This window comes from Symphalangus syndactylus, chromosome 9 (genome assembly GCF_028878055.3).
Source record: "Symphalangus syndactylus isolate Jambi chromosome 9, NHGRI_mSymSyn1-v2.1_pri, whole genome shotgun sequence".
Classification (NCBI taxonomy): domain Eukaryota; kingdom Metazoa; phylum Chordata; class Mammalia; order Primates; family Hylobatidae; genus Symphalangus; species Symphalangus syndactylus.
The window spans coordinates 55,108,270-55,122,982 of NC_072431.2; the positions used below are offsets into that span (position 1 = coordinate 55,108,270).

Sequence of the window (14,713 nt, forward strand, 5' to 3'; positions counted from 1 at the left end):
GCCTCCAGGGTTCACGCCATCCTCCTGCCTCAGCCTCCCAAGTAGCTGGGACTACAGGTGCCCGCCACCACGCCTGGCTAATTTTTTATTTTTTTAGTAGAGACAGGGTTTCACTGTGTTAGCCAGGATGGTCTTGATCTCCTGACCTTGTGATCCACCCACCTTGGCCTCCCAAAGTGCTGAAATTATAGGTGTGAGCCACCACGCCCGACCCTTGTGTAACTCTTAATATCACCACTAACAGAGCTTTGTAGGATGACAGAAACATTGTCCTCTATGCTTGATATGAGGTAAGCTGTTAGCCTCATGTGGCTACTAAGGCTAAGATGTGACTGATGCCACGGGAAAATTTTATTTAACTATAAGACATTTAAATGTAAACAGCCACGAGGAGCTAGTAAGTGCCATATTGGACAGCATAGGTCTAGGTAATTCAATAAACCTGCTTTAAGGGTTTCCATTTGGAGTGAACTCAAGGAATCTGAAAAAAATGAGGGATTGCAGGTATGACAGCACCAGGCCACCATGATATGCAGTTAGAATCCCAGAGAGCTTCCTGAAAGGTTAAGTATAGTAAAGGAACCCCAATTCCATTTTCATGTCTTCAGAGTGTCTCTTCTATTCTGTACATCTAGATATATACGTCTTAGGAAAATGAAGTCCATGCATACAAACAACTTTTTTTTTTTTTTTGCAATGAAAAAAAAAAAGAAACTCAGTATATGTAGTGTCTACATTTACTTGATAAAATAAAACTTACCGTTTCTTTCACTAATAGTTCAACGAGTTCTTGATCTACCTCTGCAGCTTCTTGCCCCCAAATGTTTTCCAAATTGGGCTCTTGTGATTCTTGCATTGGAAAGGCTGGACCTGGCTCTTCATCATCAATTGCTAACTGTTGGTCTTCAAACTCTCCTAGAGGATGGGCAGGCTGAGGAGAAGAGGGGCCTGAAATCCCACCTTGCTGGGGTTCTGGCCTTGGAAAAGCTGGCCCTGGGAATTCATGCTGAAACAACAAGCGGCCCAGTTCTGCTTCAGGCTGCCGTTCCTGAGGAACAACCTGGTTTGTTATTTCACGGGGCTGTTGGTTCAGAGACTGGAAGTAAGGATGATCTAACCAGCAGTCTTCTTCGATGGCCTGATCATCTGCTAGAGCAGCTGACTCTCCTAGATTTGATAACAGCTCTGACTCTGAGTCTTCAGATGACTGGTTCTGAGTTTCCAAAGGATCTCTTTCGGCATAAAGAAGGCTACCTTCTTCCAAGATGATGACTTTCTGCTCTGATCTGGGGTTGACAATGTCATTTGCTGCTTGGTTACGACTCGGTCCAGGCTTGGGTTCTCTTTCTGTTTGGCCACTTGGCTTAGTGAATTCAGAGATTACAGGAGGCCCAAGATCCAGAAATTCACCGTAGTCATCCTCAGAATCATCCTGTGCCCCAGAATCAAACAATGGGTTGTTACACACTGAAAAATAGCTGCTCTTATCTGATTCAAATGCTGCTCTAGACTTTTTAGGACTTTCTTCTCCCAACCTTTTCAGATCTTGCCACTGGGCAGCTGGTTTGATGAGATTGGGTCGTGATCTCTGAGGTTTATTTGTCTAAGAAAAAATGAAATTTTAATAATTCAATTTCTTTCCTATGCCTATCCCTCACGTACTTATATTGAGCTTCCGAGATAGGACAGGAAAGAAACAAAAACACCCTCTCCCTTAACAATACCTATTCTTTACATTTATCTTAACACTGAAATTTGATTACACTATATATACTATCTGTAAGAATCAAAGTAGTCATTCATAGATTAAAGCTTGAAATATAGTTTGAATTAAAATTTATTTTTATTTTTGAGACAGTTTTCCTCTGTTACCCAGGCTGGAGTGCAATGGTGCGATCTCAGCTCACTGCAACCTCTGCCTCCCGGGCTCAAACAACTCTTGTGCCTCAACCTCCCAAGCATCTGGGATTACAAGCATGTGCCAACATGTCCAGCTAATTTTTGTGTTTCTAATAGAGACGGGGTTTCGCCAGGTTGGCCATGCTGGTCTCAAACTCCTGGCCTCAACTGATCTGCCTCCCTCAGCCTCCCAAAGTTCTGGGATTACAGGCATAAGCCACTGAACCCGGCCCTGAATTATAATTTAACCTGAGACCACTAAAACAAAAATAACTCCACAGCAGATAAAACAATGAAAGAATGCTAACACATCACAAGAATAAGAAATGTTCAAAAAACATATAAAAACAATCTAAATCTCATTAGTAACTAGCAAAATGAAAAATTAAAACAAGACAGTATTTTTTTCCCTGTAAGACTGGCAAACTTTTAAATTAGATAATACCAAGCATTGGTGAGGATGGTGAAAAATCTTTTTTTTTTTGAGACAGAGTCTCGCTCTGTCACCCAGGCTGGAGTGCAATGGCATGATCTCAGCTCACTCCAACTTCCGCCTCCCAGGTTCAAGCAATTATCCTGCCTCAGCCTCCCCAGTAGCTGGGATTATAGGTGCACACCTCCACATCCAGCTAATTTTTGTATTTTTGTTAGAGACAGGGTTTCGCCATGTTGGCCAGGCTGGTCTTGAACGCCTGACCTCAGATGACTGGCCCACCTCAGCCTCCCAAAGCGCTGGGATTACAGGTGTGGGGCACCACGCTTGGCCGATGTGTGAAAATTCTTATACTATCATTTACTGCTGGTGAATTTGGGAGAGAAATTTGGCACTATTATAAAAAACGTAGGCCAGGCGTGGTGGCTCATGCCTGTAATCCCAGCATTCAGGGAGGCCAAGGCAGGCGGATCATGAGGTCAGGAGATCGAGACCATCCTGGCCAACATGGTGAAACCCCGTCTCTACTAAAAATACAAACATCAACTGGGCGTGGTGGTGTGTGCCTGTAATCCCAGCTACTTGGGAGGCTGACATAGCAGAATTGCTTGAACCAGGGAGTCAAGAGGTTGCAGTGAGCCGAGATGGTACCACAGCACTCCAGCCTGGAGACAGAGCAAGACTCCGTCTCAAATAAATAAATAAATACACAAATACATAAATAAAAATTAAAAATGTATATCTGTCATCATTTTTTCATACTGTTCTATAAACTCTATCTAAAAAGGGCATATACAAGAATATTCAGCGTAAACAGAAAAAAGCCTAGAGACATTGTGAAGTTTGTCCCTGAGTGAATGGTTAAATAAACTATTACTTATTTGTTCTACAAAATACTCTACAACTGACCCCTACCAAAAAAGAGGTAGCTCAATCTGTACTGAAATGGAAAGCTTCACTAAGAAATGCCATTAAGTGAAGAAAAGCAAGCTGCAAAATCATACGCAGAATGATTCCATTTACTTAAAATACGTCAATAAGACACAAACAAAATCATTTCTAAAAGTATGTATATGTACACACATGTATATACACATGGATACATACAAATTCAAAGAAAAGACCTGGAAGGATACATGCTAAACTGGTAACAACAGTTCCTCTGGGAAGTCCCTAGAAGAAAGGAGATGGTGAATCTCAGGCTTTAGGGTGGGTCTCTGAGGACTATGCCACTGAAGTAAGCAGTAAGCTGGAAATACCCTGGACCTCTCAGGAACTGAATCCCAGTGTGGAGAGTTTAACTCCCTGAATGTGAGGTGCTGGTGCTCTTACTCTTCTTCAAGAAACCAATTAAGATCCTCTATAGAGAAACATAACATCATACAGAATCCCCAAATTTTCATATACAATGACTTACACTCAATCAAAACTAACTAGGTATACAAGAACTTAATGCAGCAACAGAAAATCAAAACAAGAGAAGTAACAGACAACAGAAACAAATATACAGGGGTTTCACACAGTGAAATTATCAACATGAATTCTAAAGTAACAGTTAGCATGTTTAGGGAAATCAAAGACTAGATTGAGAACTGCAGCCAAGGAGAAGAATCAAATGCAAATTCCAGAATGGAAAAATACAATAACTAATACAATAACTAAAAATACAATAACTAATGCTACATATGGATATATAGCATTTTAAGTAAATATATTTGAAGAGAGAAATTAGTGAATTGAAAGCCAGGTCAGAATAGCCATAGTAAGGCATAGACAAAATGGAAAATTAGATAAGAGAACACGTCAAGAACAAAAAGGTCTTCAAAACATGTAACTGGAGTTGTAGAAGAGAAGAAGCTGTTTCTTTGGTAGAGGAGGAGGAAGGAAAACCAGGGAGGGAAGGGAAGGGGGGGGACACATAACGGTTAGTTCAAATAACCATTCGAACTAAAAAAGGGAAAAAACATAAGGAGTCACAGATTAAGAGGAAGTAGAACAACAGTCTGTTTTGTTTAATTCTATAGAATATATTCAAACCTCAAAGAATACACTGGTTCTGAAGACTCTAAAAAACAAACAAACAAAAAACAACCCTCAAAGAAATAAAGAAAACTTCTGGCGAGGCACGGTTGGCTCATGCCTATAATCCCAGCACTTGGGGAGGCTGAGGCAGGTGGATCACCTGAGGTCAGAAGTTTGAGACCAGCCTGACCAACATGGTGAAACCCCATCTCTACTAAAAATACAAAATTAGCTGGGAGTGGTAGCGCATGCCTGTAATCCCAGTTACTTGGGAGGCTGAGGCAGCAGAATCACTTGAACCTGGGAGGCAGAGGTTGCAGTGAGCCAAGATAACGCCATTGCACTCTAGCCTGGGCGAAAGAGCAAAACTCCCATCTCCAAACAGAAAAAAAAAAAAAAAAAAGAAAACTTCTAAACTTTTTATGAAGTCAGACTCATGCTTATAAAAAAAAAAAATGTCAAGGATATCATACGTACACGCAAACCTACGGGCCAATCTCCACTTACGAGATCTACGGAGAAAACACTAATATTAGCAAATGGAATCCCCAGCAGCACATTACTACTACATTACAATGCCACAACCAAGGGGAGTCTTTTCAAAGACAATAACTTACCAACTAAGAGGTCAAGGAAGAAAAACCACATGACAATCTGTGTAAGATGCTGAAATTGAATGTAACAGAATCCTACACTCACTTCTAAAAAAAAAAATTTTTAAGTCAAAGTAAATGACTAGTTCCTTAACATAACTAAAGAAATGGTATCTAAAGCAAAAAGGCACCATCACACTTAATGAAGAAACATTAAAAGTATTCCCACTTATGTATGTGGCCATTCTTGTTCTTCTCTATCAACACTATTAAAGTTTTTGAGGAAGTACCATAATATAATTAGACAAGTCAAAGAAGTATAAAAATTGGAAAGACAGATCAGATGCAAGTTTTCAAGAAGTTAAGAGTCAAATGAAAAATCACTACAGGTAATAATGGTAAGGTGATTGAGTATAAAATTAATATAAAAAGCAACAAGGGCCGGGCACGGTGGCTCACGCCTGTAATCTCAGCACTTTGGGAGGCTGAAGTGGGTGGATAACTTGAGGTCAGGAGTTAGAGACCAGCCTGACCAACATGGTGAAACGCCATCTCTACTAAAAACACAAAAATCAGCCGGGTGTGGTGGCACACACCTGTAATTCCAGCTACTCAGGAGGCTGAGGCAGGATAATAGCTTAAACTCGGGAGGTTGCAGTGAGCTGAGATCGGGCCACTGCACTCCAGCCTGGGTGACAGACCGAGACTGTCTAAAAAAAAAAAAAAAAGCAACAAGAACACTTACTCTCCATTTTGGAATGAAGCATCACCTGATGCTAGAGCCACAATAAAGACAACTGAGATCCTTACACTAAATTTGTTGTAATTTTGTCCTTTGACAGGTTTGGCAACCCAAAGGGACAGGGACTGTTGATATCTTGAGGTAACTCAAGGAACACAAGAAAAACGGCTAAGTCCCTTTTTTGGGGAGTAATGTTTTACTCATGGAGCTGCAAGTGTTGGAAGTCCTTCTCAAGTCTGAGCTCTGCTGTCTTTTTAGCACCTGATCTCTTTGACTTTGAGGGTACCAAGGTTAGGCTGCACTGTGAGAGAGCATTTGACTTTGCAGCACCTAGGGTTAATCTGGGCTATGGCAGGGCACATGACTTTTGGGAATGTGGGGGCTCACAAATTACTGGCAAGAACTGTATTTTTTGCTCCCTCTTTGCAGAGGTCTTTATGGCTTGAGTCAAGCCCCCAAGATTATGGCCAGACAGAAATGTGGGTGCAACTCCATTTGCTGCTAGCGTACAGGGGTGCAGTTTTAAAGCTGATACCAGCTGTGTCGAATGCAGGGAGGGCATAAACTCAGGCTTTTGGAATCTGTGGGTATGTGGATTCCTTTTCTTGCAGGTTTAGGTGAGGGAGGCCTCAGGTGTCTTGATTGAGTCAGATGGAAACTGGAAAGTTATTGGCTACGTTGTACATCTTGGAGCCAAAGTCATCCTAGTCCTGAGATATACAAGGTCCAACATAAAAACAGCATCCCTAATTTCTAAAAATTGGAGTACTCTGCCTTCTGGTAGTCCTGCCTTTTCATGTATAAAACTGCTGGCTCCAGAAGCTACAAATAGTTACAAAAGCGGCAAAACTTTACCAAAAATAATTCAGAATTATGATGACCATGATGTGGAATGTTCCAGATGAAAAAGAGTGTTCATCCAAGAAATTCACTTGAATCCTAAGCCTCCAAATTACACGGAGAGAACGAGATTCTTACTGGCATTCAGAAGCCTCAAAGAGACAACAGGATTCTAAAATAGCTTTTTTGAAAGATTCACTGCAAAAAGCTAATGAAAAACTAGAAATGCAAGATCACCTCCCACACCAAAGACAGATAAACTAATGTAACTCCTACTGCTCCCATTTTACCTGAATATTGCATCTACTCCTGAATATTCAGTCTACTAACTCTGAGTTGCTTTTCTTCTCTGAAAAAAACAGTTCAGCTGTTTCCTTATAAAACAGAACAACCTGAAAATACAGCATGTAATTCCTGACTTACATGCTATGGATAAAAACAGGCCATAGTTTAAAAATGTCCTAAACCTGAGGAAGACTTTCAAACATTTTTTAAAGAATTCAGAGTCTTAATTATAACTTATGATCCTAGGATACCTGATTTATTACCAGCTAACACATGGTGGGACCAGGGGAAGGAGAGTGAGTAAAAACGGATAAAAGCAGCAGAAGCAGAATGTTATTTTCCTGAGGATGATATTCAGGACCTGACAAGTACCATCCAGTCTACTCATGGGCCAGGCAAAGCCTGAAATATCAGACGTGACCTTTAGAAAGCCATTTCCAAAATGTTTCAGCTCTATGGTGTTATCTGAAAGCATAATAGATGCCCCTTTATAAACTAAGACAGATCCTAAAGTTTTGTCTGTTTTTTAAAAATTAGAGACAAAGGTCATGCATGGTGGCACACACCTGTAATCCTAGCTACTCCAGAGGCTGAGGCACAAGAATCACTGAACCCGGGACGTGGATGCTGCAGTGAGTCAAGATTGCACCACTGCACCCCGGCCTGGGCAACAGGAGACTCCATCTCAATAAATAAATAAATAAATAAATAAATAAATAAATAATAATTAGATACAGGGTCCCAGGCTGAAGTATAGTGGCACAATCATAGCTCACTACAGCCTTGAATTCCTGGGCTCAAGTGATCCTCCTGCTAGGCCTCTCAAAGCACTGAGATTACAGGTTTTGAGCCACTGTGTCTGGCCTGACCCTTAAGGTTAAGGAAACAAAAATCACCTATGAGGTCAGAGTTCAGGGTGACTGGTATAGCAACTCCCTAAATTCCTAAGCTCCAAGAAAAACCATACTGTTGCTAAGCTCCCTACCAATAGGGGGTATCAGGCAAATATCAGACCCCTCCCTAACTCTGATTTACAACCCAGAAACCCACTACAACTCTTATACGGACAGAGGACTGGCCTTACAAACATCGTTTTCTGATAAACTACTACATATAGATCTTAAACCAGTTTCTGCCAGCTTACAGAGGCTGCACACAAACTGTCTTTGTGCCCTACAGTTCACCTTTTGAAGGAAAAAGCCAAATTCCACCTCATTTTAATGCTGAAACTCTACCCCAGGGAAGCTCTGGTTAGTCTTTGGCAGCCCTGAAGTCAGTAACTCATTAAGAAACAAGCTAAATTCTGAGTAGCTGAGATTATAGGTGCTCACCACCATGCCCAGCTAATTTTTGTATTTTTAGTGGAGACGGGGTTTCACCATCTTGGCCAGGCTGGTCTTGAACTCTTGGCCTTGGCCTCCCAAAGTGCTGGGATTATAGGCGTGAGCCACCGTGTCCAGTTTCTTTATGATTTTCTTAACCTTTCCTCAGCTTACTTTACTATAAAAATGCAGTATATTATATATATATATATATATATATATATATATATATATATATATACGCGCGCACACACACACACATAATATACTGACTAAAGCATGTTAACTATGTTCTTGGTCAACAGTATGCTATTAGTAGTTAAGTAGTTATTAAGTAGTATTAAGTAGTTAAGGCTTTGGTCAACACTATGCTATTAGTACTTAAGTTTTTAGGGAGTCAAAAGTTATATGCAGATTTTAAGCTGCACGGGGGTTGGCACCCTTAAGCATCATGTTGTTCAAGTGTAAACTGTATCTGAAAACTGGCAAATAAAGAATTTTAATGAAGGCTGTAAGATCTGCTTCTCTGTGTCTCCATGTCTATATATGCGTTGTGTGTGTGGTATTTCTCTACCAAAATACATGAGAGAACTCTCATAATTGGTTTAAGGAAAAAGCAAGCACTTCAATCTTTTATCAGAAAAACAGGACCTAACTCCAATGCCTTTTAGTTCACATGACTTAGGTATTTTTGGTAAGTAAGACCATTTGGAAAACAGCTGTGTGTCTTCTGATCAGCAAAAATGCCCATGTATTTATCTTTTTTTTTTTTTTTTTTTTGAGACAGGGTCTCCCTCTGTCATACAGGCTAGAGCGCAGTGGCGTGATCTTGGCTCACTGCAACCTCCATCTCCTGGGTTTAAGCGATTCTACTGCCTCAGCCTCCTAAGTAGCTGGAATTACAGGCACGTGCCACCATGCCTGGCTAATTTTTGTATTTTTAGTAGAGACGAGATTTCACCATGTTGGCCAGGCTGGTCTCGAACTCCTGACCTCAGGTGATCCACTCGCCTCAGCCTCCCAAAGTGCTGGGATTACATACAGGCGTGAGCCACCGTGCCGGGCCTATATGGATGTTTTTTATATTCCAAGATTATATAAAGTTCCTAGAAATCTGTTATGTCTTGGTATAAATGCTATCAGTCATAATTTTGGTTCAGAAATAACTAAATTTCCTTGTCAACTGTGTCATAATGAACTCTCATCAGGTTTTTAACCACAGCCATTTTAAGTCTTGCTGTCCACAGTTATTTTGTTCTGACACTTTCTGAAAGCTCTTTGCAAGCAATTATATCCTAAAGTGCTGTGTGTTCAAAGATGGATATGCGAAAAATGAACTCTGACAAATACAAGTTTGAGTTTGTACTATAGGACTAAATATACAAAATTCTAATGAAGAAACTAATGGATTTGTGTAACTGCTAACCAAGATCAAACAGCAAGAATTAATTACGAGACTGAATTGATAAAAGAAGAATCATGGGTTTTTATGGCTTCTTTATTTGAAACACTGCTGGTTCTTTTAATGCTTTGTTTTCCAGATTTAAGGAAACTTTTTTCTTTTAAGGTTATTATAGCTTATAGCAATTTGGTATACTTTTATAATAAAAATAAAAATATTTACTTTTCCTCCCAACAGGATCCCTCCAGAATTTGCAAACTGTTCATGAGTATTCTTATTTTTATGGCAATATCATTCTTTGTATAAGTTCAATAAGAATCTGTCCTTTTAATAAAAGGACACAACTGGAAACTGGTTACGTTACCAAGGCTTTGACTGGAACGCCATATTTCAAAATGTGCAAACAGTGCCTGGCTTTAAGCATTCCCTGCCTTACAGTGGGTAAATCTGTCTCTTCCTGGCAGGCTCAGGAACCTCCAGATGCTGGATACAGCAGGCAAAGAGACTAATGTCTGCCCTGGTTTGGTTTCCTAGCAGAGACATTTTTTAAAGACCAATTTGAGATTCCTCATTAAAATTTCCAGCAAAGCAAATTTAAATATGTGCTTTCAAATATGTGGTTAGTCAGGCAAACTGGTCTTACTGTGACTGTCTTTGGTACAAATGGGAGCAACTTAGAGAGGAAAACTACATTTCAAAAGAAAACTCCAGTATGCCTGTTATTTAGATTATTATCTACCTATACATGGCACTGAATTCTGAATTTTTAGTTTTCTCTAATATCTGGCTACGACTACCCAATGAAGGAGAATTGCTCAGTTCCTGAAGCCCTATGAGCTGAAGCTGGACAAATCTATGTAAATTGCAAGGAATAAGTCTCATTCCTAATGCATGGGCCACTCAGAGTTCACTAGGATGGCCGATGCCACAACCAGAGACATTCACAACAGCAAACCACATCAGAGCAAGACTCCCTCTCATAATAAGACTCTTGCCCTCCTTAATCTTTCCTTACTTATGCCTAACTCTCATGTGGCAGGACAACGTTGCAGTGAAAATTTCACCATCAGCAGCCTCTGCAGGTAACCTGCACTCCCTGTTTTAATTTAACCCAGTCATGGGATGCGAGATTACCTACTAACTCAACAGAGAAGAATTTGTGCAGTTGATGGTGCTTCTTGTTGCACACAGATAAACACAGCAGGTATTGCAGAGCAGACTACTTGGTTAAAACAAGGTAGACTCCTTGTCTAGCTATTTGGTTTTAGCTGGGGCCCTAGCCGAGGAGCACACTCCACCCAAAATCTTGGTATTATCCTCCTTAGAGTCATAACAGTAGTCTCCCTGGTGTGCGGTATGCCCTCAAAAAGTTTTAAATGTTTCCATACAGCTACCTGCCAAATGCCAAATGGTCTTTCTCCAGCTGGAACAAAAACAAAACATAACAAAAAATGTGTGATAATGAGGACACCAGAACCTATAAAGTATATGCTGGAACCAGAAACCCAAAATGATGGTAACTTAGAGTGGCACTGATGCCCGAAGGTTTGGTCAGGCCCTGGGTGAAAGCCTAACAAAAAGGGAGGAATTGTTAAATAAAAATTATAGGAGGCCACTGTTTTGGACTAAGTGTCTGCACTAGACCCCAAAAGACCAGACTAAAACTCAAAACGGAATCATCCATTAAGTTTCATACTACCAAACCTAAACCTGGGAAGTTCATTTGACCTTCCTAGAAATTGAGAGAACGCGTGAACAACCAGTTTCTTAAACAGGGCAGTTTAAATCTTCATTGGGAACCATAATGTATTTCCCTCTGCTTTAATCCTTATACAGGAAAGGTGGCCTGAAGCAGCCTGATGTTAACTCATCAGTTATTTTTCTCTTTTCTCTCTCCCTGTCCCAGCCTGACAAGAAAAGTTACTTTAAAAGGACTTTGCTTCTGCTCTCATCAGCCCTTCTTTGTCTATAAAGCCAACCACTTTTGCTCAGCTCAGTTGAACACCTACTGAATTTTATGGAAGGAAGTGTTGCTTGGTTCTAGAACCACAATAAAGCCAACTGGGATCTTTAGACTAAAAAAAAAAAAAAAAAACAAAAACAAAGCAACAGATTTGTAGTTTAAAAGTACAATGAAAGGGCCGGGCACAGTGGCTCACGCTTATAATCCCAGCACTTTGGGAGGCCAAGGGGGGTGGATCACGAGGTCAGGAATTCAAGACCAGCCTGGCCAAGACGGTTAAACCCGTCTCTACTAAAAATACAAAAATTAGCCAGGCGTGGTGGTGGGCACCTGTAATCCCAGCTACTCGGGAGGCTGAGGCAGGAGAATCGCTTGAAACCAGAAGGCGGCGGTTGCAGTGACCCGAGATCGCACCACTGCACTCCAGTCTGGGCAAAAGAGGGAAACTCCATCTCAAAAAAATAAAAAAAATAAAAGTACAGTGAAAAAAAAGATGCCAGTCACAAAAGCAACAGAAAATATAAAATAACCAAGAAAAACAAAAAATGCTTAAGATCTATATTAAGAAAAATTCAAAATGCTTTCTGGCTGAGGAATATAAAAGAAGTCTTGACTACATGAAAAGACAAAATTTGTTACTGGTTAGAAACAGCAGTATCATAAAAATTGCTCTATAAATATAACAGGAAGATTTGTTTTGGATTAGGCAAACTGATTACATATATATATATCTCTATTTATATTTTGGAACAAAAAAAGTTGATTGTAAAATCCATATAAAAATTTAAGTGCAAGAATATCCAGGATGATTCTGAAAAATGTGGGATAATATAGACAGAATAAAGCCAATCCAACAGTAAGATACACTATAATGTAGCAATGACAACAGTGCAATTTGGTGCATTAATAGTCAGATGGAACAATGGTGCAGATATTCAATCCAGAAACAGACTGAAACACACAGCTTCTAAATCTAAGGGTACAAGAGGTATAAAGGAAAAGGGGCTGTTCTCAGAACGAGTACAAGAGGTGCTGTTCTACAACAAGGCCCACAAGAGTGGCTGAAAAATCAGATCACCAACTTGCAATAATGTCTCACTGTAAGTTTAAAGAAAACTCACTTCTGTCAGGATGACATCATCATCCAGGTCCTCTTCTTCATGCTGCTGAGGAGCTGGGGTGACCAGCATTGGAATCCTTTCCTCATCTGAGGAGTCAGATATGGTGATGGGCCCATCTCTGAGATTGATCCACTCTACAGGAAAGCAGAGAACACTGTTACTGGGAGACTGGCACTATCACATCGAACCCTTTAAGTTTGTCCTGACAGGGGTACAGCCTAAAGTCAACTTCATGGCTACTAGTGTAACGTACCTCCTCAAGCAGCCCATGCACTTAAGCATTAAGAGCCATGTTTCTATGCTGACTTTTGTCAATAACACATTTTGGGAACTGCTAGAGAACATCTGACAATTACTATGCTCAAGATTATCAACTTTTTCTCATACTAGGCTGGAGAAATCTGTTCATAAAATTTTCTTGACTGCCAATTTCTTTAAAGTGAAATAATGGTCTCCCAATCTATCTCTATTCCTCCTGGGAATAAATGGCTATTTTATTTAAATTGTTTGGTCTGAAAAAATTATCACTCAAAAAACAGTAAAATTTTAATTATTTAAAATACTGAAATTTGCTCATCTTAAACACAAACTTTAAGAATCGTTTAAGCAAACCTATTTCAATGCTTTAGTCAGGCACCCATTTAGCATCTATGACAGTCAGCAATTTAACTTTCCAAGTTTCCTTTAAAATATATAACCTAACCATCTAGATGTAGTAATTCTATCCAAGGTTTTTACTTTCTTTTATCAATTTGAAAACAGGCCATGTTTGATATGAATTACTGGGTAACACAAACTGGTATTTTTTCCTGTCTAATTCCATGGGAATATCAAAGGTTAAGATGGACAATTTAAAAAAAAGCATTGGCTGGGAGCAGTGGCTCACGCCTGTAATCCCAGCACTTTGGGAGGCCAAGGTGGGTGGATCACGAGATCAGGAGTTTGAGACCAGCCTGACCAACACGGTGAAACACTGTCTCTACTAAAAGTACAAAAATTAGCCAGGCGTGGTGGCGCATGCCGGTAATACCAGCACTTTAGAGGCCACGGTGGGTGGATCATGAGGTTAGGAGTTTGAGACCAGCCTGACCAACACGGTGAAACGCTGTCTACTAAAAATACAAAAATTAGCCAGGCGTGGTGGCGCATGCCTGTAATCCCAGCTACTCAAGAGGCTGAGGCAGGAGAATCGTTTGAACTCAGGAGGCAGATGTTGCAGTGACCTGAGATCGCAACACTGCACTCTAGCCTGGGTGACAGAGTGAGACCCCACCTCAAATTAAAAAAAAAAAAAAAAATGCATTAAGTGACCTAAAAGAATGGAAGAAGAAAGACGAAGAAAAGAAATGAGGCATCTCATCACTGCAATTTTTGAAATTCTTCCATTAAAGCTGTAATGTTTTTCTTTTGTGTGTGTCGTGTGTGTGTGTGTGTGTGTGTGTGTGTGTGTTTGTCTGGGACAGGGTCTTGCTCTATTGCCCAGGCTGGAGTACAATGGTGCAACCATAGCTCACTGCAGCTTCAACCTCCTAGGCTCAAGCAATCCTCCCACCTCAGCTTCCCAAGTAGCTAGGACAACAGGTGCACATTACACTGAACAGTTAATTTAAGAAAATTTTTTTTTTGTAGAGATGGAGTCTCACTATGTTCCTATGCTGGCCTTGAACTCCTGGCCTCAGGTGATCCTCCCACCTTGGCCTCCCAAGAAGTCACTGGGATGACAGGCATGAGCCACCATGCCTGACTTAACTGTGGATTCTTAAGGATGAGGAGTTGCCAAGCTCCTCACTCAGCCATTTCTGAAGACACATGCTATGGGGGATCATTCTGAAGAGATACTGAGCAAAGAAAAGCTCTAGCCATTGGTAGATGAGGCACAGGAGTCAAGAGAGAAAAGGTACACTACTGAAAATGGCCATAGTGAATAAGACCCCTGCATCCGCAGGAAATTGTAGATTCCTCTCTTGAAGAACTGACCCAAGAAAAAGACACACAATCTTGGTGTACCCAATGAAAAAGTTGGTTTAGGCTGGGCACGGTGGCTCACACCTGTAATCCCAGAACTTTGGGAGGCCTAGACAGGCAGATCAC

At 40.6% G+C, this 14,713-nt stretch overlaps 1 protein-coding gene across 13 annotated transcripts in view; it reads right to left on the minus strand.

Moving 5' to 3' along the window:
- The window catches only part of LOC129489529 (E3 ubiquitin-protein ligase RNF216), a 166,081-nt gene that overhangs the window by 123,388 nt on the left and 27,980 nt on the right, over nucleotides 1-14,713 (minus strand). For 7 of the 13 annotated variants that reach the window (XM_055292243.1, XM_063646055.1, XM_063646058.1 and 4 more), the window contains 2 exons: nucleotides 12,623-12,756; nucleotides 761-1,603 (listed from right to left, as the gene is read on the minus strand). In XM_055292243.1, coding sequence (XP_055148218.1) covers nucleotides 761-1,603; nucleotides 12,623-12,756 — 977 coding nt within the window. The remainder of the gene's footprint in view (nucleotides 1-760; nucleotides 1,604-12,622; nucleotides 12,757-14,713) is intronic. The other 6 variants (XM_055292245.1, XM_063646060.1, XM_063646063.1 and 3 more) reach the window with 1 other exon arrangement.